The sequence below is a fragment of the Falco biarmicus genome, chromosome 3, assembly GCF_023638135.1.
Source record: "Falco biarmicus isolate bFalBia1 chromosome 3, bFalBia1.pri, whole genome shotgun sequence".
Classification (NCBI taxonomy): Eukaryota; Metazoa; Chordata; class Aves; order Falconiformes; family Falconidae; genus Falco; species Falco biarmicus.
In genome coordinates, this window is record NC_079290.1 from 21,694,083 (window position 1) to 21,720,196 (window position 26,114).

Here is a 26,114-nt window from a genome sequence, read left to right on the forward strand (position 1 = left end):
TAATAATTTAACTCTTTTGCAGCTTCTCCCTCGAATAAGGCGTTAGTAGTTGCAGGCAACTGGAGAGTGTCTATTTTAATGTGAAATCAGTTTAAAACGACTTGCATGGGAGGAAAAACATGCCATATAAAGTCACCTAACTGCAGAAAAATTGTGTCCAAATGCCCAACAAATGTTTACATAGTTTTTAACGCCTACTATATTTGGGCTTTTAAAACCCTTTCACAGGAACCTTTTATGTACTGCTTCTCCTTAGAGAGTGTTTTTACTTTAACATACAGACTTCTGGCAATTCGTAGCACGGGAGGAACCGGAGTATTTTGAATGGAAAAGGTTCTGCACAGGCAGGAAAAGTTGCAAGGCTCTTCCCGGCGCAGCAGCCCGGGACTGCCTGGCGGCTGGTGTCACAGCGCGGGCTGTAGCGGGGGACACTGCCCCCCAACCCCTGCGGTGCCAGTCCCGCTGCCACGACACCCGCACAAGAAGCGGGCCGGGGGGGTTGGGTGACGCTAAACGTGCGTTTCCCCGCGCTCCCCGCGCACAGCCCGGCTCTCCCGGGGGAGGCGGCTGTTGCCGCGCGTGGGTGTCGTGTCCCCCCCGCCTTTTTTTTTGGTGCCGCAGGAGAGCAGCCGGCGCCGGTGCCAGCAGCAGGCTGAGCAGCCGCCCGCGGGCCGCGCTCGGGGTGCGGCCGTGGCCTGCGGGGGATTCCTGCAGCCAACTTCGCCCAAGTCCCCCGCGGCCGCGGGGCGACCCGCCTCATCCGCGGCCTCCCTCTGCCCGCGCTCGGGCCGCGCTCGCCCGTGGCCGTGGCTGTGGCCGTGGCCCGGCGGCGGAGGCCGCGTCGCGTCGCGGCGGGCGGCGGGCGGAGGCGGGCGGCGGGGGGCGGCGCGGGCCGCGCGGCGGGGCCGCCTGCACTGTCTCTTTAAGGGCGCTCCGTCTGGGGTGGCGCTTTCCTCCGCGAAGGCTCCTTTGATATTAATAGTGTTGGTGTCTTGAAACTGACGTAATGCGGGGAGACGGAGGTCCTGACAAGCGATAACAGTCCTGATAACGCGCCGGCCGCCCCGCGCTCCCAGGCCGCCGCCTCGCCGCCGGCGGGGCCGCCGCGCCGTGCCCCGGCCCGCGCCCCCCGCCCCGCCGCGCCCCCGCCCCCGCCCCCGCACCGCACCGCCCGCCGGCGGCCGGCGGGCCCGTCGCCCCCTCCCCGCCGAGCGGGGCCGAGGGGGGAGGCAGCGGCGCCGCGGCCCCCCGCCCCCCCCCCCCCCCCCCTCCCCGGCCACCGCCACATAATCCGCGGCCAACTCCGCCAGCAGCAGGAGACGGTTCATGGCTCACGCCGCGGCTCCACCATCTTCCAGGCTGCCGGGGCTGTTGCTGACGGTTAATCAACAGGTAAGGCGCGGGGGGGCGCGGGCGGGGGCGGCCCGGCGGCGGGGAGGGCGCCGCGGCCGGCGGGCCGGGAGGGGGCGGCGCGGCGGCGGGCGCGGGGGGTGGGGGGGCGCCGCGCCCGCGGCGGCGCGGCGTGTGCCCGGGGGGGGGGGGGGGGGGGGCAGCGCGTGTGCACCCCTCTCCCCAAAAATATACACCCCCCCAAAAAAAAACCCCAAACAACAAAACAAAAAGAATCAAAACAACAAAAGCGGGGGGTGGGCATAGCCGCAGGGAGCGGGGGGCTGTGCTCGGATTTCACAGGCTTTTTTTGGTGCATCCTCCCCCCCCCCCCCCCCCCCCAGCGCCCCCCTTTCCACCCGCCGGTGGGTCAAAGCCATGTGTGATGGCTGGAAATTGGCGACTTCAAAACCGCGGTAGCCCCGCTGGAGTCCGGAGGGTCAAGTTCAGCGGCGGCGGGCAGGGGGAGCAGCCCCCTGGCCCGGAGGCGGGGAGGGGAGCGGCGGCGGCGGCCGCGGGCTGGTGCGGCTGTGCCCTCCCCTCCGCGCCTCTCCGCGCCTTATCTCCGCGGCCGCGATTCCCCGGCACCGGGGCGCTCCGGGGGGAGGGGAAGGGAGACGCGGGGGGTGGAAGTAGAAGACGAGCAAAGAGGGTTTGCATCCGATGAGCTGCAGTCGCACAGTCCTGCCGCTCCTGCCGCTGCTGGAAGTTTTAATGGGGATCTTGACAAGCGGGGCACAGAGACACCATCATGAAGAGTAGTAAGTTTGGGAAAAACTTTTTTTTTTTTTCCTCCCCCCGCCCCCCCCCCCCTTCCCCTCTTCCCCCTCCTTGCGCGGGGACACTCCGGGAGAGGCCGGGTACGGAGCTGTGCTGCGCCGGGAGGGGGGCTCTGGGTCCCTCCCGGTCACACCGGGGGAAAAGGCGACATGGTTGTGGTGTTGTGTTTTTTTTTTTTTTCCTGTTTTGTTTTGTTTTTTTTGAAATCAGAGCGCAGAGAGACGTAAAACTTTTCCCTCTTAAAGGCGAAGCTCTGCTCCAGCGCTGCGTCCCCACGCTCGGCTCTCCCCTGCCTGCCACAACTTTGTGGAGCGCCTGGCTTCCCCCTTCCCCCATCCTGGGGGGCTGCCGGCCGGGGGCTGCTCCCCGCGGTACTTACCGCGTGTTCGCCCTACGGCAGAGGGGGATGAACGGGGGCGAGGCCCGCGGACGGCGGGGCTGCGTGGAGGGGACGGGCGCTGGGCGGCCGGGGTGGCCCGGGCCGGGGGCGAGCGCCGCGGGGCCTGGCAGGTCGGGCCGGGGGTGCTGCTCGCCGCCGCGCTGCCCTGGGACTGCAGCGGCGCCCCGAGGGGGCTTGACATTTCAGGGGCTTTGTTTATCTGACTCCCTGCTGCAAATCAAGGCGGTCAGACATCCCGGCACTCCTACGCGGTTTCTAGTGGGGCCCGCTAGCCTTCTTTACCTTTTTTTTTTTTTTTTTTTTTTTTTCCCCTCTCCTGCATACGGTTGTGTTTTCTATCTGTAAATGGCAAACTTCGAGTTGTGGGGACAAGTGACAAGTTGAAGTGGAGAGATGTCTCCCCTCCATCACTCCTTCCTCTGCCAGTGCCAGTACCTTGCCTGGCAGGGCTGGAGCCAGGGCCACCTCGGCACCCTTGGGGAACCAAGGCGACAAACCCCCTTCAAGGGGAAAATATTTTCTAGGTAAAAGAGTGTAAGCTGTTACACGGACCATGCTGCCTTTGCTGCTTTTACAGCACGAAGTGCGTTTTGAATGTTGGTTGAAACAAACAATAATTTAATACGCTTCAGGTTTTATTTAATCGAGTTCAGTAGGTCTTGCAAGGAACCATCAAACTTCTTTGCCATTCACACAGTCTTCTTCAACTACGCAACAGAATCCTATGGATGTTGGTGGCATCATGTTACTTTCCTGTTGGTTTTAGGAAAAGTTGAACATGTAGAGAAGACTGCCAGACTTAAAAATGCAAGGGGCAGCAAAGGAAAGTAGTGGTAAGAGCCAGTTCCTGACGTGGACAAAATGAGAATAAAAGTTACAGTAGTCTTCTGAAGTGCAGTTTGTGTTTGCCTCATGTTCACAATATGTGTGTTAGGTTAGACAGCGCTCTCAGATATTCCACCAGAGTGACATTTAAAACAAGTCCTCCAAAAGAGTGAGGACTTCTTTTTTTTTTTTTTTTTTTTTTCAGTACTCTGGGTCTATGAGTAAATACAGGGTTTATTTGAGAACATCAACTATTTCCTGTAAATTGTGATGCTGACAAGACTGTCTGGAAATGATATCAACACTTCGAAAGATTTTTTTTTTTTTTACTTTTTTAACCACAGAATGAAAGTTTGTTAATAACGTGGTAAAACCAAACAAGTGGAACCTTTTGCTTGGGGAGGAGGCGGGGGGGGGGGGGGGGGGAAGAAAGTATTTTTTTCTTCCTTGAAAAATGTATACCTGCTTTGAGGTTTGCCACATTGTATCAATAATGCTCGGTTCAGTAGTGTATCAGTGCCTATGTACAAATTAATCCTCAGACTGTTTTTGACAACAGAAATCTGTTTCACCTTTTTAAAACCAAGAGAGATTATATATGAGAAGAGTATGCAGTTTATAGTCCACCCTGTTCTGTCTGATTATCGCTTTTTTTTAAATTTTGTTACCTATAATAATTTTTCCTTGTTTGGAACTTTGCATATACATAGTCACAACAAAGTAAGTAAAGGGCAAAGTTGCATCAGCTTTTAAGTTTACATGTTTTGCCTGTGTTCCTCTAAAACAGACTCTTAAGTAACACTGGGCAATCTTTGCCTGTGAGAGTATGGCTTCATTTTTTTTCTTTATTCCATAGTAATGTTAATAAAGGGGAAAAAAATGTAAATGACAACTTCAGAGATCTGAGACTTCTTCGGGCATCAAACACGATGTAGTCAGGTTATCCTCTCATTTTTAATGCATTTTTATAATAATTTATATGGTAACTTTGCAGGTTGTGTTACGTTTTTATCAGTGATCAAGTAAATTCAGTGTTATTTGATGGATCCCTAGCAGGATTATTTTTCTGTCATGCGTTGTCTGTTGTTTGTAGTAAACTTTTATCATGCATGCTCTGGCTGCGTGTGAAGAATATTATTATTCACATATCGTGATTATGCATTAATAACAGTGTAGTGCTAATTCCTGTGTGTGGACTCGGGTGTCTGAGATGCAATGGTTGCTTGTTAAATGTCTGTATTTCAATTATATTATATTTTAATGCTAGTTGACACATAGGGTTTTGTATTTTCAAAGCATTGTGCAAACAATGACTAATTACTTTCTGTTCATGCGAATTACCACTTTTAGCATTTTATCAGGCAGTTGCTTTGAAACAAAACTATTTTACATTACAGTGTGAAAGAGTTAAAAAATTAGCAAAGACATTTAGGAAAAACCCAAAATTTTAATTACAAACAGACAACTTTGAGTATGTATTTACATTTTTCTTTTTATGTGGAACTTTCGTTCTAAGTTGGGGTTGGGGGCATATGTGTATGAATATTTATGTCTCTTACAAACTCTTGACAATATTTTAATGTAATAATCTTAATAGAAACATTCTCAGATCTTAACTGCAGCCACACTGGCAGTATCGCTTTAATAAAGGTTTGTGGGTAACACCAAATATAACATTGTGAGAAAGTTTATGGTTAAATATTTTTGAACATGACAGGCTGGGAATCTGACAACCCTTTTTGTTAGGTGAAAGTAAAGTGGAAATAAATTACACTTTTAATACAGTTTCAGTTAAAACAAACTGCCACCTGGTAGTAAAAGTATCGGCCTTGAACAGAAATATATTCTGATTAAGATATGCTAACTGGTGTGTAAAATGAAGCCATTCATTCAGTAAACTGACAACTTTCCAGTTGGTGTTTGCCCTTGCTTAATTTAGTTTCCTCCACACAACTAGTGAGGTAGTCTGGGTCTAGTTTTGGCAGTCCTAGGTGACTGTAAACTTGGGCGTTTTTGTCCCAGATATTACACCCCACGAGTTAAAAAGCAATTGGTCAAAAAGAATAGGAGGCAGGTATGAAAAAGAAAAAAAAAAGTTTCTTTTTTGTTTCTGAAACTCTCTGTAAAGTTCTTACCTAGTAAGAAAACAATGCTATTTTCAAATACCGGTGATTAATACTATAACCAGCGTAGTCTGCACCCATCTATTGTATAAATACCATTGCCTGTTGACCTTTGGATACATTAATTACAGCGTATCTGGTCTAGGTTCTACTATTTTTGTCTGTCCAGAAGATAAATAAAAGTGCCCTTTCCAGTCCTTCTGGAGAAGAACTTTTCTTCCTGGTACTGTCATGAATTAGGGAGTTCTTTTTCTTACCCTGTGCCAATGAAGCTGTCTTCTGACATTAAAGAGATAAGCCTGCATCCAAAGAGAGAACATTTGATTACTTTAAGACTATTTTCACTTCAGTTTTTTTATGGTACGTACAAACTTTCTGTGCTTTGTTTTTTTTGGATTGTGTGTTTGCTAATTAAAAGAAAAACACGTAATGAGTTATATCAGATGATGTGAAGGATTAAAGTACAATTACACCATTAAATAGTAAATGTTTACAAGGGCAAAACATGCAACTACATTTTTCGGGTTATGCTTATTATTCCCTTCTTGCTGTTGTTTTGCACCTAATCAATAAAGGGCCTTCCAGAACGCAGCTCCTTAGCCAGTTGTATACGTGCCCAGAACACAAGAAATGCTGCTGGGGCAGAGGAGCACAGCCGGGAGAGAAGCGGTGGCATGTTATTCTGACTTCTTGTCATGCAGACCAAGGATCAAATGAAACACAGAGCAATGGGAGAATAACTACCACTGTCTTGATTTAAGTCCCCAGTGGACATTTTGTCACACCCCAAAAGCGTTGCGCAGCTGAACACCATTCCACTTGACGTGTCGTCTGGAGTCAGAGGAGTCTCTGTTTTGGTGTTACGGGTTTAGAAGACTGTGATTTAGGTGAACTGGCGTAGCTGCATGTAAGAAACTTTGCTGAATAGCCATCTATGTTTTATTCATGTTCTGTGCTATCAGTTTCTTCTTTTCTGGTACATTTAAAGTGGTTCTTTAAAATTTAATAACATCACCACCAATGGAAAATACATCTAAAACTTAACAGAAATTGCTAATCTTTCTATCGGTGATTTATTTTTTTTTTTATTACGGTCCTGCCGCGTTAACTAAGGAATCTTACTCCTGCTGCAGGTCTCTGTACATAGATTTAGAAAAGCTACAGAGAGAAAATTCTTCACTAAATTGCATAGGTGCCACAAGTTGTGCTTCCATAGGATGTTCCTACGGAACCCAGTTAGTTCCATCCTGTAAAGTTCAGTGGAGCTTTTCCGTGCTCGTGGGGGATGCATGCGAATAGAGCAGCTACAATGCGATTATTTCTGCCTTGGAAAGAGAATTACATTGAATTGCGAGGTTTAGTGCTAATAGTAATTTTTACTTTCTTAGCTGCAGTTCATGCATGTCTAATTTCTTGTAAGTCTGCTTTCTTTCCAGACTCAGATTGACTTTTTTTTCCTCTCTCTCTCTTAAATGTATTTTAAAATATTTAATTTTTAAAATGTTACTAGCCCTTTAAAAACCTGTAATAAATGCTTTACAAGTGGCTAGACACCTTCCCTGGTGGTTTAATTTATACAAGCAGGAAACTTTCTCTCCTTCTTTCTCTCTCTCTTTCTTGTTTTCTTTAAACCAACTGACGTAATGCCAAACTTTGCTTTAAAAGAACAGACAGAAGTAATTGGTAGCTTTTAACTTTTAATAATGTTCTGGATTGGTTTTAGTGGCCAAACTGTCATTTTTTTTAAATTCAAGTAAAAACGGGCTTGTGGCCTGAGGAAGAAAGGCCCTGTTGATGCAGTTATTTTTATTCTTGTTTTTCAATCTGTTATTAAAAATCTTTCCTGCTGAGCTCTGCTGGATTTCTCCAATTGCTCTTTGTGATGGCTGGTGCATTTCAGGTTACGGTAACTTACACTGTTTTCTGATTATTATTTTTTTTTTCCCATGGGCATTTTGAGATGCTTTATCCATTTTCTTTTTCTGGTTTGACACCCCTACCCCCCAGCCCCCCCGCCCCTTCTCTTCCACCCAGCACCCAAAGCCTTCTTTTGGAGAAACAATTAATTTTGATTCAAAGAATAATAGTATGTTAAACATACCTTTGGTGGCAGTTCAGTGAATATTGTTTTCCTAGTGTGAGAGTGTTTTACACCTGTTAGTGACGCTGATGGGGAGGATATTCACTGTTCATTGCAGAAGACTGGAGAGATCGTATCTTGCCGAGCGGCCACTTTATGTGCGCTCGCCACCCCATATTTTAAAGCTAAACCAGATTTTAAAATATGTTTAGTAATAGTCTCTAGTGATCCGTATCTATTTGTATTAAGCTGATATTAGAAATAAGAAAACCCAACAAAAGGATTTTTTTAACATTAACTGTATGTAAGAAAATCCATTCTACTCTTTGCTTTTCTTTCCTTATTTCTTTATTTTGTTTAGAGTTTTCTGGCTTATTTCCTTAAATTCTCTTCTACGTCTGCTGGGGTTTTGAACACAAGCAAACTTTCTATGGTAAAAGACTGAGTTGGGCAATAGACTTTCTTGACGAAGTTGACGTCAGGACGACTTCATAAGTTGGCAAGTAGGGAAATCGTTCAAAGACCAAGTTGGCTTGTGCCAGTTTTCCCTTCCTTTAGGGGAGACACTCCACCCAGTAGGAGGTTACCCCACCCAATGTGGAGAGCTATAATTCAGTGGCAACACTTTAAATGTCAATCCTCCCTAGGGTTTAAACCCCAGACTTGTCTTGCCTCAATCTTTATATTTAATCTAACATTCAATCTGTTGAAGTAACATCTCATCTTCATAAGCACTTTTTGGGCCTGATCCTGCAATTCTCATTCTTGAAAAATACTCATTGACGTCAGGGGGACTTTTGAATTCAGTGAAGGCTGCAGGATTGGCCTCTGCAGGATTGTGTGTGTCTGTGTCTGTCTCTAAGTAAGATTGTGTCTGCCTGATGAATATTGTATAATCTGTGTTGTTAAAGATGAAATTGTAAAATACGTCCTTTGTAGTCTTAAAAATCTGAAGAAGTGCTGGAGTCGTAATGTTGTCAAACAGATTTTCCTCAGTAAGTGAATTATACTTACTTAGAGTTTATTCAGATTAAAATACAAGTTTAAAAAGTTCCAACTCTGAAGAATTTAAAGCATTTCTGCCATTTCTCTGTATTTCTCAAGATCATGCTGTAGATATATTTTAGAATGCTGCTTTTGGCAATTTTTTCAAGTCTAATGGGAAATGAACATTGCAGCCTGTAGCTTAGTGCCCACAATAACCATTGGGGTACTTGGATGATACGGATAATTCCCAGGGAAAAATATAGTTTTGGGGTATTCTCAAAGTCAACATGTAATTTTCATAGGTACATTGTACTTTGTCGCGGCATCTGTGCTCAAGCATCCTTTTCAGATCCCCCCTTACATTTAGTGAGGCTGACAGTGCAGAAGGGAATGTATAATTTGATATTGTAAAAATGCTACAGGAAAAGCACTGATGTGTTCATCTTTCTGCATTTGGACAATATGCCAGCATTTTTAGTTTACTAATATATCGGGGAAAAAAAACAGTCTGTAAAAGATGATGCTAAAAATCATCAATGTGCTTATGTTTCTCAACAAGATTTACTTAAACAATATGCTTCAGTTTTGCCTCAAACCATTTCAAGCCACCTCTGATCCAAGAATGTACCAGGTCTTGGTTCCTGGAAGATTAAGCATGACAGTTTCTATTATATAATGAACAGCAGTATTGTTTGAACAAAGGTAACATATTTTGATTTGTGTACCTTTTTTTGGCAGCTGGCACTAGTATAGGTCTAAAATGAGTGGTGATCTAACAGTGTAAATATCTGAATGTTCTTGAAACACAGAGTATAGATGTAATGTGTTTAAATCATTGACTCTATCTACCTATATTATATAGAATGTGTATGTATGTGTATATACAAAGCCGTAAATGGTGTGTTCTGCTATCTGTAGCCTTCAAATGTGTATCCTTTGGGTATTCCTGACCTACTTTGCAAAGTCTGCAAGTCTGAAATACGTACTGAAACTTAAAAAATTAAACATACAGCTTGGTCGTTCACAAAAAAGCAAGGGGGGATTTTTGCTAGTAATTAAAAAAAAATAGCCTGCTCTGCCTAGACAAGATACCTTGCAGACTACTTTTGGATATCCCAGTGACTTTACTGGGATTATTTTCAAAAATGAATTCTCAACTGATATAAAAAAAAGTTTGAAGTAGATACTGAAGTTAAGTATCGCCTAAAATTCCTGTGTGCAGATGTGGTTTAATGGAAGTTAAATGAGTTAGGATAAAGCAATTTTCTTTGGGGGTAGAAGGTTTTCAGTGTTTCCAAAGTATGATTCTTCTTAACTTTCTCACATGCTGCTGCTCTTCCAGCAAATGCTGTGAGTTATGTGGAACATCATCCTGAACTTACTATGCAGATGAAACGTTGGTTCATGAAAGAAGGATACTTCCAATTTCAGCTTCCTAATCTGAGTATAGTTTGCTTTTCTATTTAATGTTCTCATTTTAGGTGTATTAAATATATCTATCAGACATTTGCCAGCTGCAGTTACAGAATATGAACCAAAAATGCAATACATGCTGATCGTTGCCGAGCTTTCCCCTCCTGCGCACGTAGATATGGACGCACACACACAATTAATAAATTAAACCTTGCCCCAAATACCTGAGGCAAAAGCTTGTGAAAATAGATTAGCCTTACCTTGTGCCTTGCAGGTAAACAGTATCTGAATCTGCTAGAGAAACAGGAGAGCTTGCAAGCGGAGGCTGCCTGCCCATGCCACCCTGGTGCCCAGCTCTGGATGCTCAGGTCTGGGGCATGTCACTAACAATCTCACATCTCATTTCAGCTGTCACAGTGGTGGAAAGGAAAGGAACATTTAACTCAGGTCTTCCGTCTACTGTATATACTGTTTTCTTTCTGTTGCCTGCTACAAACATCTGAAATTTATGCCATCTGATTAGTCTTCTTCCACGTTCTTCAGAGTTTTCTTTATAACTAAACTCCTATTTGCATGATACATCTATCTCTCTCTCTCTCTCACACACACACACACAAGGATTATATTAATCCTTTAATAGTTTGAGCATACTATATGCATGTAAATAATTTTGTGGCATTGCACTCATATTTCCAGTCTTATGGGGGGTAAGATCAGAAGTTATCAACAACATATATCTGAGTCATTCAGCTACAATAAATCTTCTAACAAATACCTACCCTTTGCACTCCAAGACTGTTGAAATTCTGCACACACCTGTATCTTACGTGTAAGTCCACAAGCGTGATTAGTAGATGTAATTCTGGCTACAGTCAGAAGAGTATGTTGGGCTACAGCAGCAGCAATCAAAGTAGTCGATGGACAAAAAGTTTGACTGCCACTTGATTGCTGCTGGCTGTGTAGCCCTCAAGGTTGTCGTCTCACCAGAAAAAGTCCTGAGGAATTGTTAACTAAAAAAGAAATGTGGGGTATGGCTCAGGCTCCAGCTCTGCCACGGTTCAGGATACAAAGCATTAAGCACTTCATCTATATCAGGTCTGAAGTGATCATGCATAATCCACTTTTATCTAGGTATCATTCTGTCATATGTAAGGTATGCTCTGCCTTGTTGTCTCTCTTACGCTGCCTCTCCGTTTCTCCCTCATGCATATCGGTCTCTCTCTGGCTGCTATACGCACATACATACAGTCTAAAAATACATAGAAATGGAAGTCCATCTGTGTTGCATAATTTTTTTTACAAAAACACCAGTGTTTGTATTGTTCTTTCTCTGAGCCCTTAATGAGTTTAAAGAATTTAATGTGACTTAATGAGGGTTCTTATTCTATTTCTGACACAGAGACTAATGAGGGAAAAGTAGAACAAATTGAAAACCAACTTTTACTTGTGGTTAGTTTCATGATGTCATCAAATGCAGGATATTACAACTTTTGGAAAAGTTTACAAATCTAGGCAAGAATCCATTTTGCATCATTGCCTTTCAGTTGTTTATGACATTAAGTTGGCTAGCGAGAAAACGAAGTTAGCATAACTTGATTTTTTTGTTTGTTTGTGTGTTTGGGGCTTTTTTTTTAATATTTGGGCTGTTTTGATTTTCAGGCGAGTGATTTTTGTGAATCTAAGCTGCTTTGCCTGGCAACCTGGCAGAAACTTAGATACGACCAAAGATTGATTAAACCCCTCTGATTACAGCCCTGATCTCCCCCCTGTACTTGCAAGGGACAAAACAACTGCTAGCTTCATCTAGAGTAAGATCTGATCCTCATCGGGAAAATTCCTAATTATGTTGCAGCTTACTGAGAGGGAGCTGTGGTTTCGGGGGAATTCATGTTAGGCTTTCTTACAGTTGCTACTTTAAAGCAGTTTCCCTGGGCTGAGGACACACTAACGACATTTTGTAAGGCTCCATCTTGCATTTTTGACTGCCCCGCTCAGGATAGTCAAGCAGCACCTTGCTGCACGAGGCAGCCCTTTGGTCTGGCCACCTTTAAAATCGATGCATTTGGTTTGAAATCACTTTGCTTCCAAAAGGGGAATGAAAATTAAACAGTACATTTAGGCATGCACCTGCTTCTCAGCCCTGCTGCTACTCACTGGCTTCACGGCTATGCTTTCTTGTTCCTTACTAACTACCCTGTGAAAGGCTTGTAGAAATAACAGTGGAGTGACTGAAACTCCAGTATTACAGGTATATCCATGTAAGCAGGCTGTAATGCCCTCATAAAATTGTACGCCATGCATGGGCATCAGGGTGTTTTTGACAGGCCAGGGGAAGTGGTGGCTTCCATCATCCACAGAATGTGCTTCTGATGTAACGAACCTGCAAAAAGTTGCAGCATGGTAAATAAAATGCTTGTCTGTGCCATCTGATTTTGTTTTCAGCAATTGTTAGTATTTTTCACAGTATCAGATAAATCATACAGTGGTGTGATTTCTTTGGTTGACGTTAACCCTTGGCTTTTCTGCTGTTGCTCAGTATATCATGTCTGAACTGTGATGGATTTTATTGCTTTGCAGTTGTTGACTGCAACGTGAGATAGTTCAAATAAATTAATAAGAATTTGAATTGGAAATAGGGGCAATTTTAACCAACTTTCTTGAGCATTATCATGCAAAGAGAAAAAGAGTTAAGTTGTTCGGTTGGTTTTAATGTATGTATATGTGTGTGGTTTGTTTTTTTCTTAACGAAGGTTTTCATAATTTGGTAGTTCTGCAAACATAAGTATGTTCTGAAAATATTTCTCACAGATGGCACATCTGAGTCAATAGGTTGTAGGTAGACAGTTTTGTTACAACGTACAGAGTCTAGAGCTGAAAAACTTTTCTGGAGGTTTAAAACCATCGGGAAGTAAGATTTATTGGACCTTAAACAACCCAGTGGTGCAAATTTATTTGGTGTTCATGGCAGTCTCAGCTTAACTTTCCTTAGAGATTTGCTGTGGTACTGCATTATCTAAGGAACATTTACAATGGGTTTGTCTAGCCCCCCCCCCCCCCCGCCTTTTTTTTTTTCCCCGTAAGTAATTTCTCAACTTTTATTTGTGCATGCGAAAATCTTTACTAACAAAGATGACCTGGCAGATCTGCTGAACTTTCTAGTGCAAAAAAATTTACCTGACTGGGACAAAATTAAGAATCTTAAAAGCTGGCATTTTTAAAGATTTTCGTTTCAATAGTAGAGCGTGTCAGTGGCTAGTTGTCAATGGGAAGAAGCTTAAAAAAGTCACAGGAGAAAGAAAAAAAACAGCTGTGGAATTTTATTTTACTGGGTGAAAGGAGACTCATGGTTAAGCAAGCTTTACCTTCCTGGGTTTTCAGAATTTTACTGCCCAAAAGACACATGCCTGAATAGGAGAACTAGGATATTGTAAAATCCACTATGACATGAAGTGCTCTTACTGCATATGAATACAATTTATTTATTTTTTTTGCTCTCCAGAAAACTGTGACTTCCTTTGTCTTGTCAGAAGGAATTTCGGACGAGACCTTACCAGGGTAATGCTGCCACAAACCCCCGGTCACGCCTCAGCTGTAGCTCCGTGCAGCACGATATGGTCCGTGGCAGTTTTCACTGAGCTACTGTGCTGCTTTCAGTCAGGAACCGGACTGCATTGACTGTACTTTTGCAGAAAAAAAGTACTTCTTCTTAGGAAATGTACTACATGAAAGAAAGAAGGGCAAGAAGGAGAGTGGAGAGAGCACTCTGATATATGAGCTGAGATTATGGATGTTGTAATGTCATTTATTGTAGGATACTATAGAAAAATCACATTGGGACCAAAGTTCCCGTGGATTACTGTGTGATATTTATTACTATTTTCCTGTGTTTTCCCTGGTTAGAATCTAATCCTTAACTCCACGCAGCTCCAGACACTGAAGAATTTGTCCATTCAGAGAGGTAAACCTTGCCAGCTATGGGATTTCACTGTTTCACTACCTGTATTTATTCCCTCCGCTAAAATTTCTGAGAGCAAGGGAACTGAGAGTGGAAGGCAGAGATGGGGGATAGGTAAGCTGAGGGAATAGCAGGGGCATGTATCTTCCTCAGTAAACAGTATTTACTGATTACTGTTTACTGTCAAGCAGATTACTGCAGTTGTATTTCTGTGAAGCAATCTGCATGCAGCTAGCGCGAAGGAATGAAGCGAAGTTGTGTGCAATTCTGAGGTGACTAAAAGATGTGCTTGTGACATACTTCTAGCAAAAGCCATTTTCAGTTGCCTGGTACCCTCCCCAAACACTATAATTTTGCGAGTGACACATTTGGTTATGAGCAGCCACCAAAATGCTCATAGGCATCTTGTTTGAAAGAAGAAGATGCCTGAATTAAATGTTTGCAGGTCAGAGGAATACTTTGATTTGTGCTTTTAATTTGTTTTTCAGCTTCCTGCCCTTTTTTGATTTGTTCAATAGTTACTCAGTTTTGGAGTTTGTTTAAAAGAGGTGATAAAGTATACAGTTTTGCATTCCTTACCGGGGCAGAGCTTCCATTTGCTTCCTTGGGAGAGCTGGTCTGAGCAAGAGCTGCTGCCTGCTTTTGCCTTGATATGGAGAGTATAGGGGTCCCGTCATCCTCAGAGCTCCCTTACTGGTATGAGCGCTTTGCTTCCTGGGGAAAAGATTTTCAATCCCTTCTGTAAAGTTTTAGGGAACCATATGAACTGTCTTCTTAGAGCTGGCAGTGAGGAAAAGGAATGGAATCTGGGCACATCTCACCTCTGTGTTACGGGCCATAAGGTATAAAAAGCCTCTGCTGAACTTGCCTGGTAATTCTTTTGTTATCGTCTTCTCATGATGGAGTACACATATAGAAAAATCACAGAAGTTGTTTACTTTTTGGATGCTTTATTGTCAAGCAAAGGGAACTGACAGTTTCATGGTTAAGTGCCTGAAGTTGTTTTTGGCTTTGCAGTTGTTGAATTAATCACTACAAAGCTAACTAATTGTGTACCTTTTAAAGCTTTTTTTTTTTTTTTTTCCCCTCCACTGTTAATGAAAGGGAGATACTTTGCTCTTTCTGACTTTAGAGTTGGGTTATCCCATCAGCTACTAGCAGCAAGCTCTTCAGCTTTTACTTTCTTGAGTTAATCTCAAGAATCATTCTTCTGCTAGATGGTGAATTTACTTACTGATCCAGTTATTTACGGCTTTCAGTGCATAGAATGGGCAGAGGCATTTTAAAACACTTTTTAAAAATTGTATAGAAAACACTGGTTCCTTAATTGTGTGAGTTTGCAGATGTTACTACTAATGCTGTTTCGATGTGTGAGACATTATCTTGGTGTCTTACTGAGCTGTTATGTAGCCAGAATTAAGAGTTTCAAGGGAAGTGTTTTTTTTTCTTTTTTCTTTTCCTCCTTAAATGTTAGATATGGGCAGAAAAGAGCTCATCTTTATAATGTGCTGTGCATCAGGTTTGATAGAACTGCAGGCTGTTTACTCCCTGGTTTTAGAGAAAGATGAAAAAGTCCTTGTAAAGGGTAACTTTTATTTCTGGCAACATTTTCATAGAATTTATTATGGCAAAGACAAAATCAAAGGATGAATGGACAAAGTTGGGATTTTGCCACTTGGTGTTTTTTCTGAGGCTGTGTAAGCTTTTTTTTTTTTTAATAAAAAATTAATGTAGAATGCAGTGTTTCCCACAAGAGCACCTTCATGGATTTAGCATAAAGAAAGTGCATTTTAATTCAAAGACACTGGTACATTTCTTAAGGCTTTGAAAGCAGTAATCCGACAGGTATATAGAGCTGTAATGATAAATATGACGATTATTTGTATCTAGTGTTGTAAAAATACATGATTTATTTTAGTTCATGTTCAGATTAGTGTTACTTATTTAAGATAACCAACTTATTCAGCATTTTAAGTACAAGTCTCTTGGCTTCTTGGTTTGCTTTTTTTTTGTCAGCTGGCTAATTTCAACTCATAAGCAAAGGTCTCACTTCAAGAACTTGTTATAATTTAAAAAAAAATCTAAGTGCAGTTGGAAATCTTGTATATATAACTAAACTAACAAGTTTGTGTATTGTATGGGAGAGGCTCTAGTGATATTATTTATATTAGGGTCCACATTATTGGAAGGCAGGACTAATGACAGTGAATCATGCACACGGTATATTAATGTAGTCCACTTTCGGCACTATATAAATAGTATTGTAAATACACACCTGCAGAGTGTCTGCAGTTACATGGTGATCGCACAGAGTCCCTCTGTGCTCTCCTAAGTATATATCTCTGCGTGTATCACATCTTGCTAACCAAGGCAGCATACTGCAGCTGCTGTTCCTCTTGAGGAGGTGTCTATAAAATGAACACTGCAAAACCAAAATTTCGGGATGGCTTTATGCAGAACACATGGGTGTACTGTTACTTGGTCTTTTAATACCTGCCCGGTCCTTTTCCCCGTGTGGGGCTAGCCGCACAAGGTGAGCTGGGTGTCGTTCTGAAATACAGGCTGGTCCCTGAGCGGGGCAGAAGATGAGATGTGACTTAAATCAGCGGGAGGTTTCTTGGCTTTCCCAAAGGGGGATGTAGTGAAGGGCTAGTCAGAAAAAGCCATTATTTCTATCAAAAGTCTAAAAATGTGGCAACTATCCTAGAAGCAGGTTCTTTAATTTTCATCTGCTGCAGTAACAGGGCCCTTTTCCTAAACTTACTTCCTAAACTTTTCCTTTATTTCAGCAGGCAGCCACGCCGACGCTGCCAGTTCCCGCACTGTGTTTGCATACACATATTCAGAGTAGCTCGAAATCTAAATACGTGCTGCTGGGTGCCCACAGTAGCTGAGGCTCTTCCCTTGCACTGCACCTTGGAGCTTGTTCAAGCTCGTGGCAGAAGTTCTGAGCTGCTTGTAGGGTCCAATCCTTCCGTGGGGCTAGAGAGGTGGCTGGCCCTGGGGAGACCAGCACGTCCCCGGGTCACCTTCGCAGGGGTGGCTCTAAGCCCCCAGCAGTGCCAGACCCTCCGTGGTGGCCCTGCAGTGTCCTTTGGATGGCTCAGGCTGGCTCCCATCCCAGGGATGCTCCTTTGGGTTTGCCAGTGGCAGCTGCTCTGTGTCCAGGAGTGTGGCTGGCAGCTGGATGCTCAGTCACCCGTTGAAGGTGCCGGGTGTGTGTGTGGGGTGTGAGTGCTAGATTCGGGGCCCCCCCAGCCCCTATGCAGCAGGGGGTGCAGGTGGACTGTGCATTTGGGGCCACAGCCACTGTTGCCAGCTCCATAGTGTCCCTGGGGAGGGAGGGGAGCCCCCGTCTAGCACCTGGAATGGCGGAGGACAGGAGAGACAGGGATCTCCTTTTTAAAAGGAATTGGTTTTTTTTTTCTCACCCCTATTCTTTATTCATAAACCTAACGCAGTTCCACAATTCCCAGACATGTAAAGCTGCAGGGCTTTTTTTGTTTTGTTTAAATCTTTCTGAACCAGCCAAATTTTTGGGGTTGGCACGAGGTGCAGCCAGTACCCATGGCCTTCCAGGGCTTGCTTGGTCTAGAAGTCTGCAGATGTTTTCTGCTGGATCTGGCTCTTAATGAACAAAAAAGATTTTGGCATGCTTATTTATTTATTTATTTTCAAGGGGAAAATGTGGTTTAAAATGTTGATAATTATGTTTTACGTGAGCTACTCAGACTTTATGTGACTGTATGGGAAAATGAATGCTCATCAATTTAAAAAATTTTCTTTATTCCAAAAGCATTCATATTTAAATTGAGCTGTCTTTTTTTTTTTTCCCCTCCCCTCCCCTCCTTAATGAAAACAGGGTTTGAGGAGCATTACAAATAATTATTTTTTTTTAATTACATATAGTTCTGCATCAGAGTTCTTGAAGATGGCCCACTGTGATCCTCTGGTGAAAATGCCAGGGCTTTTCAAAAGCTTTTTAATTATCTATTCTCACTACTCCTCTTTTTGCAATATACACGTAGCAACTGAAAAAAAAAGAAAAAAAAAGTATTCCAGGAGGGATCCACCTGCAGGTGTGCATAGGTCAAGCACATACTTCTCATTCGGACCGGTTATTTTTCTTTTCGAGCTGTCAGGTAGTATTTCCCACTGTCACAACCCAACCTGCGCGCTCTTTCAGAGGGAATACTTATCACAAAGCTGCAGTGCGTTTTAATCAAGGTTCCCAGAGTATTTTACAACCAGTAATTGCCTCTTAAGAACAGGATGAAGTATTATACCCATTGTACTGACAGGTGAGCCAAGGCACAGGGAGTCTAAATAACTGCAGTGTTAGAGCGAGCCAGTGGCAAAGCTGTGAACAGAGTTTTGGTGCCCTCACTCCTGGTGCTGCTGAGTTACCTCCCCTCCGTCCACCAATCTTCCTCTCTTTTCTTACGCTGAAATTTTTCAGACATTGACTTTTTTCTTACATATTATATGGCAAGTGCTGTATTTGCCCTGAAGTTGAGGTGAACCTGCATGTGATTGTGCTCTTCATCTATGTGTTTGCAAAGTGTGGAGGCCTGTGTGTGGGACTTCCAGCTAATTCTGAACCTTGTATTTTGCTGCGGCCTTCTGTGGCTCCGGTAGGCCATTGGATCACCCCCAAAATAGCTCCTGTTGTGTTTGTTACGGATGTATCACCGTGCTGTGAGTGACAGAAAGAATTCCACTTTTCAGCACAACAGTTCACTCACTAAATGATTCCCCAGCATGATACATGCTCTGTCTTGTATTTAATTATCTTGTAATTATCAAAGCAGTAATGAAGTTGTGCATAAGAAGTATATGGATCAATAAAAACAACTCAAAATTATGAAGGAGCACTGACAGGCTATGAGCCCAGCCGTTCTTCAGAAGTTAGTTTGCATTTTTCTGAAAAGCTTTTGACTTTGTTGTTTGGTTTTTCTTTCTTTTTTTCTTTTTTTTTTTTTTAACAACAGCAGAAAAAATGATTTAAAGTTCTTACCGTTTATTCTGAACTGATGATGATCACGCATACATTCTCAGTGCTTTGCGAGAGGCGGTGTAAGTGCTAATAAAAAGTTTGTATTGGAGTGGCCCCTAAGAATATGATCATTGTTACAAATTTATTAACACCATGAAAGATTTCCTGTCCTAAAAAGTCTGCCAGCAAACGTCATAATCCTGAGTGGGCAGAGCCATGTGGTAGGTTTGACTGAGCCCCTTTGACAATTATATCATTTATTTAACTGTCTATCTTTAGAAGTTGGGAGACTAAGCTTTGGTTTCAGAGGCATGCCGAAACTCTTGCACTGCATGCACGGCAAAGGCAATGGAATACCAGAGTGCTCGCTTGGGCTTTAACTACTAAATAATGTGGTTGCACATGACACAACAAGAACAGTGGTATAATCCTGCCCTGTGAAGCAGGTCACATGTTTCAGGTTCTCTCTGTAATGTATGCAAAGTAGCTGCTTAAATCATTACGAGTGTGTAAATCATCTTCTTCATAAACAATACTGTCAAGGTACAGTCAGGCAACATGTCTCTTGTGGGTTGACTGAAGCTGGAATTTCTTTCAGACGTCGAGGAGGTACGTCAATGCATGTGAAGCAGATTCATCTGTTGCTGCAGTGTGATACTTGCAATGTTTTGGATTTCTAAGATGAATATTGCTAAGGCTGGCTTCTTCACATTGAAGTGCAGTGAAAGGAGGAGGATGTGAATGAGGCAAACACAGCCTATATGATGCAAGGCTTCCACAAAAAATTTGCTCCTTCTTTGTCCTCTGGCTTTGTAAGTCACGCAACAGATACCCACTTACTCTTCTGCGTAAGTTTAGTAAGTATCCAGAGCTCCTGTTACTCTGTATGTCCTGCGCTGGGGAGGAAAAGATTTAACAGTGTGTTAGACTCGTATCTTCTGTTTTAGCCATCATTTCCCTATATAGATTATGGGACTGGTGTTTTTTTCTGTCTCTTTAACGTGCCGATGTACTTTCTGTAACTCCTAAGTAACACTCCACACCTCTTTAACGCAGTCCTCAAGCTGACTAGTTCACTGGTGAGTGAAACTGAAAGCGAGACCTAATCTTGTTAAGAACCTAGCTGTACTTCTGGATAAAGTATAAATATGTGCCATTATCATTACTATTTATTACTATTATTGGAGTTTGTGTGGTTTTTGGGGGGGTGGGGGTGGGGAGGGGAAGGTGCACTGTGTGGACACCTGCCCACCCCCAAATGCTGTATTTTGAATCACTTTAAATAGTTGTTTGGGGTGTCTTTATTACGGTGAATCATATTTTTAATATCTGCTTTAAACACACATGTGAGTTCATACTAAGGCAATGGAAGCCCTCTTTCATTTGCTGTCATGTAATGCTTCTGCAGCCGGTGAAATGCCCCTGGTTTATGAATACAGGTGGATCTATGCAGAAATCTTTTCCCTCAAATGCGTAAACATCAGGTAGTTTTGTTTAAAACGCCAACGCAGAGATGCTGACTCCATAAATGCAGTATGTTCTCCTTTTGCTCAGAGGTACTGGCTCAGAGTTATGATTACCCAACATCAGTTTTAGAAATACCAGTGCAGTGGCACTCGTACTGGTTATAATAAGTAAAGATGCTGGCAGCGGCCATCTGGTCTGCGAGCGCTACTGAAACATCGGGTTTCCAACTTCCTATATCTGTACTGTGTCCTTTAGTGGTGGGAAGAAAAACACAACCAGCACTCATCAACTTTCAGCACATGTGGAAACAAAGCTAAAAGAGCAGGGGCATCCCCAATGCATTGGCAATTTGCTAAACGCCTGAGGGCTGCATCTCATTTGCATTAAAAATGCGTAGATTGCTCCTGCCTTTATCTTGGCAAGGGGGACATGGCTAGTGGAAGGAGCAAGGGCCCGATGTGGCTTGTTTCACCTGGATCCCAGCGGTTTGCAGCTGGCAGGAGCGCCGCGTGACGGGACACGCCGATGCCCAGGGGGCTGCGGCGCTGCCCGGGCGCGGCTGCGGGGCGCTGCTGGGGGGCTGCGGGGCTCCCGGCCCGGCGCAGCCCGGGCACCTCCACGCCTCCCAGGGGCTGGCTGGGTCTCGGGACCCACCTCGGCTTTCTTAAAAGCTGGAGGGGCAGGGGTACGCCCAGGGCTTCCCAGTTCTGGGGGAAGTGCTCCTCGGCCGTGCGAGGAGGCTGCGGGTTCTTCTCGTGGGTTCTGCGGAGGGCTGGGTGAAGCGGTGACTTACACAAAACCCCTATTTTTTTTTTTTTAAACTAGTTTAGTAATGAAAGACAAATAAAAAAGGAAAAAATAGAGGGGAAAAAAACCCCAGCTTGTGGCTTTTCCATAGAGATAGCTGTTATCTCTTATAAAAGTCAACATAAGTGTAAGTAATTGCCTGCACTTGGCTCTGGTACAGTGGAAAAGCTGTGATCAGCAAACTGGTATTGTACTGTGCATGTAAGGGGAAGTTATCGGATGATATGGGGACGTGTTGGTGTTAATGCCTGTACTTCTGTCTCCCCAACCTTATTTACACGTATTTGCAAATCTTTAAAGACTTCATAGCACCTTGGGAAGGGGTAGGGGGGATGCGGTGGCTTGGAGCGAAGGTTTTGTTGACATCGGCCTTGGGGGGGGGCGGGGGGGGGGGGGAAGGAAACAAACGCAGCTGCACTGCTGTATCAGTCCGGCTTCCTCTGTTCAGCGATTTCAGCCCTGGCTCCGTGTCGGGAACGCGCCTGACGGCGCAGCACGGCTGCGGGGCGGGCTCCCGCCGGCGATGCCCGCCGAGGGGGCACCGGGAGGGGCACCGCGGGTTTCCCCATCCCGCCCGACCCGCAGCGCCCCCGGCAGCGCCTCTGGCGAAAGCAGGGCGCGGGGCTGCGGATCACCTCTGCGCCGCATGCAGCCTCTGCGCCGCATGCAGCCTCTGCGCCGCATGCTGCGGGTGCGTGTGCGCGCGCGCGGGGGTGCCGGCGCGGGCCGCCTTATCGCAGGAAGCGCTGCGGAAGCGCTGCGGAAGCGCTGCGGAAGGCGGTTGCTCCCTCGCTCTGTGCCCGGTTCCCCGGCGGCGGTGGTTAACGGCGCTGCCCCCGCTCTATCACTCAAGCACTGGGCAGAGAACAGCGGTGACGGTGGTCTCACGGCGGCGGCGAGCAGGCCGCGCTCGCTGTACCCCACCCCCACCCGTCCCCAAGAAACCTAGATACAGCCCTTAGAATGAGCACAGCATTTTTTTTTTTAATTATTTTTTTTTGTTCCCCTTCTTTACCTCCTTCTGAATGCCTTCATATATTTATATGCACATACATATGAAACAATTTTGTTTTCTGTTGCAAATGCATACATATTAAAAATAATATATGTGTGTATATATAACTGCCCAAATTCTCCTACATTCTGCAGTGAGAAGCCTGACCTGAGCATGTAGAGCTTTCCCTGTGCGTAGCCTGGTCCTTTCTAGACAGCTTTGGGAATCACTTTGTTGACCTCCCTTCACCAGTACTTCATTACAGAGAGGATGGGAGCCTGGTCAGGTTGGTTGTGGAAAAAAACCAGCCAGCGATCTAGATGGAGAGGGAGATGTCTGGATAAAATAATATTTTTTCATGTAATCATCTTGGAATTGTCTCATGACATTTCATGAGAGAAATCCCATCTCAAACTGGTATTTTTCACTTGTACTGTTATAAACTCAGAGAATGGAGGTCTTGAGATATTTGCATGCTGAGCTACTGTGTAGTATCTCAATACATAGAATGAGTATTCCAAGGAGCACAGAGACTAGCATTCCCTTTGGAAAATTAATGCTTTAATTTATTTGTTTCCAAATTGTGGTCTGCAGATACGTATAATGATGGTATGATACCGATCTGCAGTATCATATAATCCATTTAGGGTTTTTAATTAAAAGTTTGATGTGAAGGCTGCATAGTGGTTCCCTGTTACATTTGAAGTTTGACAGTGGTCCATGTTCCAAACATTTAGGAACATTCGTTCAGGAGAATTATGGTCCTAGATCATTACATTTTGCTTTCATTTCATCCTGTAATTTTTTTCTCTCCTTTCAAACAAGATTAAAACCAATAAGAATGGAAATATTTGAAGTGATTTGCAAAGTTATTTGATTTTTATAAAATTACATGGTGTGATGTGCAGTGTGTGCCAAAGTGCAGACAGACTTTCAGCTCATAAATTAAGTACACTTTTTTTGTTCTGGTTTAAGCCCATTGAGGCTTCTGCCAGTCAGTTTTTTCTCTTCTGTGATCATCATGCATAACAGTCTGATGTTGCAGATACTTGCAGGAGCATAGCTAAACTGGTAGCATCATGTATGTGGTTTGATTTTTAATGTATAGCATATTAAAGCATATTTTCTATCCCAAAAGATGTTATATGAAACTACTGCAGTAGATATTAAAAGTCATTGCATGCCTAACTAATTAATATAAATAACAAAGGTACCTAATAATGAACGCGTAAGAAAAAATATCTTGTTTTTTAAAAAAATAGAAAACCCTATATTTAAAAAAAGGCTTAAATATTTATCTTTTTAAAATAAGGCTTTCAGATTTTGATCTGTGTTAAGTTATAAGTCTACACAGCTTGATGTGCTGTTTGATTGTGTTTATTTACCTATTTGCTGCCAAAGTTTTAAGTAAAGTCACACCACAGTCCTGGTGGAAATGGCTAGCTAAACACCTGGAACCGTTTGTGGAAGTGATTAAATTGGCTTTTGCCAGAGGCTTCCTCTGCTGGTGCAGTGACACTATTTTCTCCATTTTACATTCTGCTCAGTTACTCTCATTTTCAAAACTAAGATTACCCGAAACTGGGAGGGGGGAAGCAGCAGAAAGCTTATTTTCCTCTTCCATTCTATGGATGAAAATAGAGCGTGAGATGATGAAATTTGTTAATTCTAGAATGTGATTAAACCAAAACAATTGGATGAACAATTGTACAGTGAACAAATCACATGTAATTCTTTGTTTAAATTAGTTTTAAATGCAAAACAGGTTTTGTAAACATCCTTTTTTTTTTTTTTTTTTTTTCTTTCTTACATACCTCAGGCTTCATTGAACTGACGACCAATACTTTAAAGAGGTTTTTAATGATTTTTAATTTAATTCCAACTTTCATAAGCCATAAAAACCCTGATTAGCTAGTAAATAGAAAGCATGGAATGAAATCTGTAATACGTATCAACATAAAAATGTGGAAACACAAAAAAATGACGTTGAGCTGCCTAACTTCTTAAGTAAGTGCATATAGATAAGATGTATACAAGTCACTACCCAAAGGAAGACTCCTTCCTTTGATAAAACAACTATATCTAGTTACAGCTGACATCTTTTAATAATTAGTTCCTGAGTTGTCACTTCTCATAAATACAGTGAAAACACAAATTATTCCTTTAACCTCATTGTATGTGTATGTTGATGTTTTTGGCCTGCCAATTTAAATCATGAGCAAAACTGGTGATGTATAAATTGCTGTGATTAAAGTCTATATTTGTGTAAATAGCCATCAGTGCTAATAGTGCAGTGAATTTGAAATATGTCCTGTACATGTTCCTCCTCACTTTTTGAGGGGTCTGGCACAAAATCATATTATTTCATTAAATCAGTAATGTGTTGTATTTACTGGATAGTGTGTGGCAGAAATACTAAGTGCTGTTTTCAAATTACCTAAATATTTTTGTATTTTTCAAATGTCCCCTGGTTGGGGTATTGTATTAAGACAGGTTGATAGTGTACAGTTCATAATGTATTCTTCCTTCCTCATTCTGATATCTTGAGCAGATTTTTGATCCTGTTCTTCAAAATCTGGGACCCGGGGAGAGTCAGTCACAATTATTTATGTAACATGAGTGAAAATGCCAGGGGGGATTGAGTCCAGGGAGTGGAGTTCTTAACATCTTGAGCAAAGGCTGTGGAAATAAGGATATATGTTCACAGTCATTAATTACAGAGTATTAAGAAAATAAGACCAAATCTAGAAGACCTCTTGTAATTAATCATGGTTTGCTGGAATAAAATCTACCTCTGACTTCTCTAGTGCATTTTGCAATAAAGGCTGGAAAATACTATTAGATTGAATGACCAAAGCTTTGTGCTCAGTCTACCCGTGGGGTAAAAACGTGCTTGAGGAAGACCCTGGACTACCAAGAACAAGTATTCAGCTGAGAACTATTAAAAGAAAAAAAACATGAAGTTGTCACAGCTGTGTCCTTTTAAGGTCAACACCAGAAAGATTCTTGTCAAGTTGACGGAGGGAGATGACTTACTGATGTAACCCAGGGCAAAAGAGATAAGCAATAAAAATAGTGTTACATTTCTGTTTGATAGAGTGACTTCTCCTGACAGCTTACAGAGAGAACCAAGCAAAAAAATGCACCGAGTTAGTTACTGTGACAGTGAAGCTGATAAATCACATGGAAGTTTGATTGTGCCAATTCCACTGGGGTTTGGAGCCTGCATTTTGCTATTTTTAGTAAGGACTTAAGTAAATTGGTCAAAATACGCCAGAACTTAATTTCACTGAAATAAAACTCCTTGAACTACCAGGTAAAAAGGTAAATATAAACTGTCAGTTTATTTCTAATAGTTGTTCCTTATTAGTAGCATTCAGGTATGGACATAGGGAAAAAAAAAAATAATTGAATAGACTTTCAGCATGCAAGTGGGCTTTTAATTATAGAGAATAGTATGCCAAAGAGAGAATTCTCACTCGTAGAAGGAGGTTCCTGGGTGGAAAGGGAATGTATCGCGTGGTGTGGACCAGTTCATCATCTTTACATCTGGTTTCTGTATGGTATGGCCAATTTTTGTGTGCATTTTAAACGTGTTTATAGTCAGTGGGAACTAATAACTGCTTTTCTAGCCTGAACTCTCCGTGTAACACAGCACACCAAATTCCACCCAGAGCATAGCTTCTGCTGTGTAATACAAAAGCTGAATATCATTAGCATATCTTACAGAAGTGTAGTTTCAAAGCATTTTAATGACAAGGAAGGCATTATAATCCTCCCCTGCATATTACTTAATGAATCAGTTTGCTTGCAATAATGATTTCACTTTTCTGAAGACAGCACTTAATTTCCTGCCAGCTAGAGATTGTTTTCTGCTGAAAATTTCTTTCCCCCCCAA

At 43.0% G+C, this 26,114-nt stretch overlaps 1 protein-coding gene across 5 annotated transcripts in view; it reads left to right on the plus strand.

Annotated features, from left to right (window-relative positions):
- The first annotated feature begins 1,281 nt into the window (after positions 1-1,281).
- The window catches only part of TRPS1 (transcriptional repressor GATA binding 1), a 216,960-nt gene continuing 192,127 nt past the window's right edge, over positions 1,282-26,114 (plus strand). For 3 of the 5 annotated variants that reach the window (XM_056332085.1, XM_056332087.1, XM_056332088.1), the window contains exon 1: positions 1,768-2,150. Coding sequence is in view for 1 of the 5 variants with exons in the window: in XM_056332088.1 (XP_056188063.1) it covers positions 2,141-2,150 (10 nt within the window). In the remaining 4 variants the exon portion in view is untranslated. Of the gene's footprint in view, positions 1,393-1,767; positions 2,151-26,114 lie in introns of those variants that run through there. The other 2 variants (XM_056332086.1, XM_056332089.1) reach the window with 2 other exon arrangements.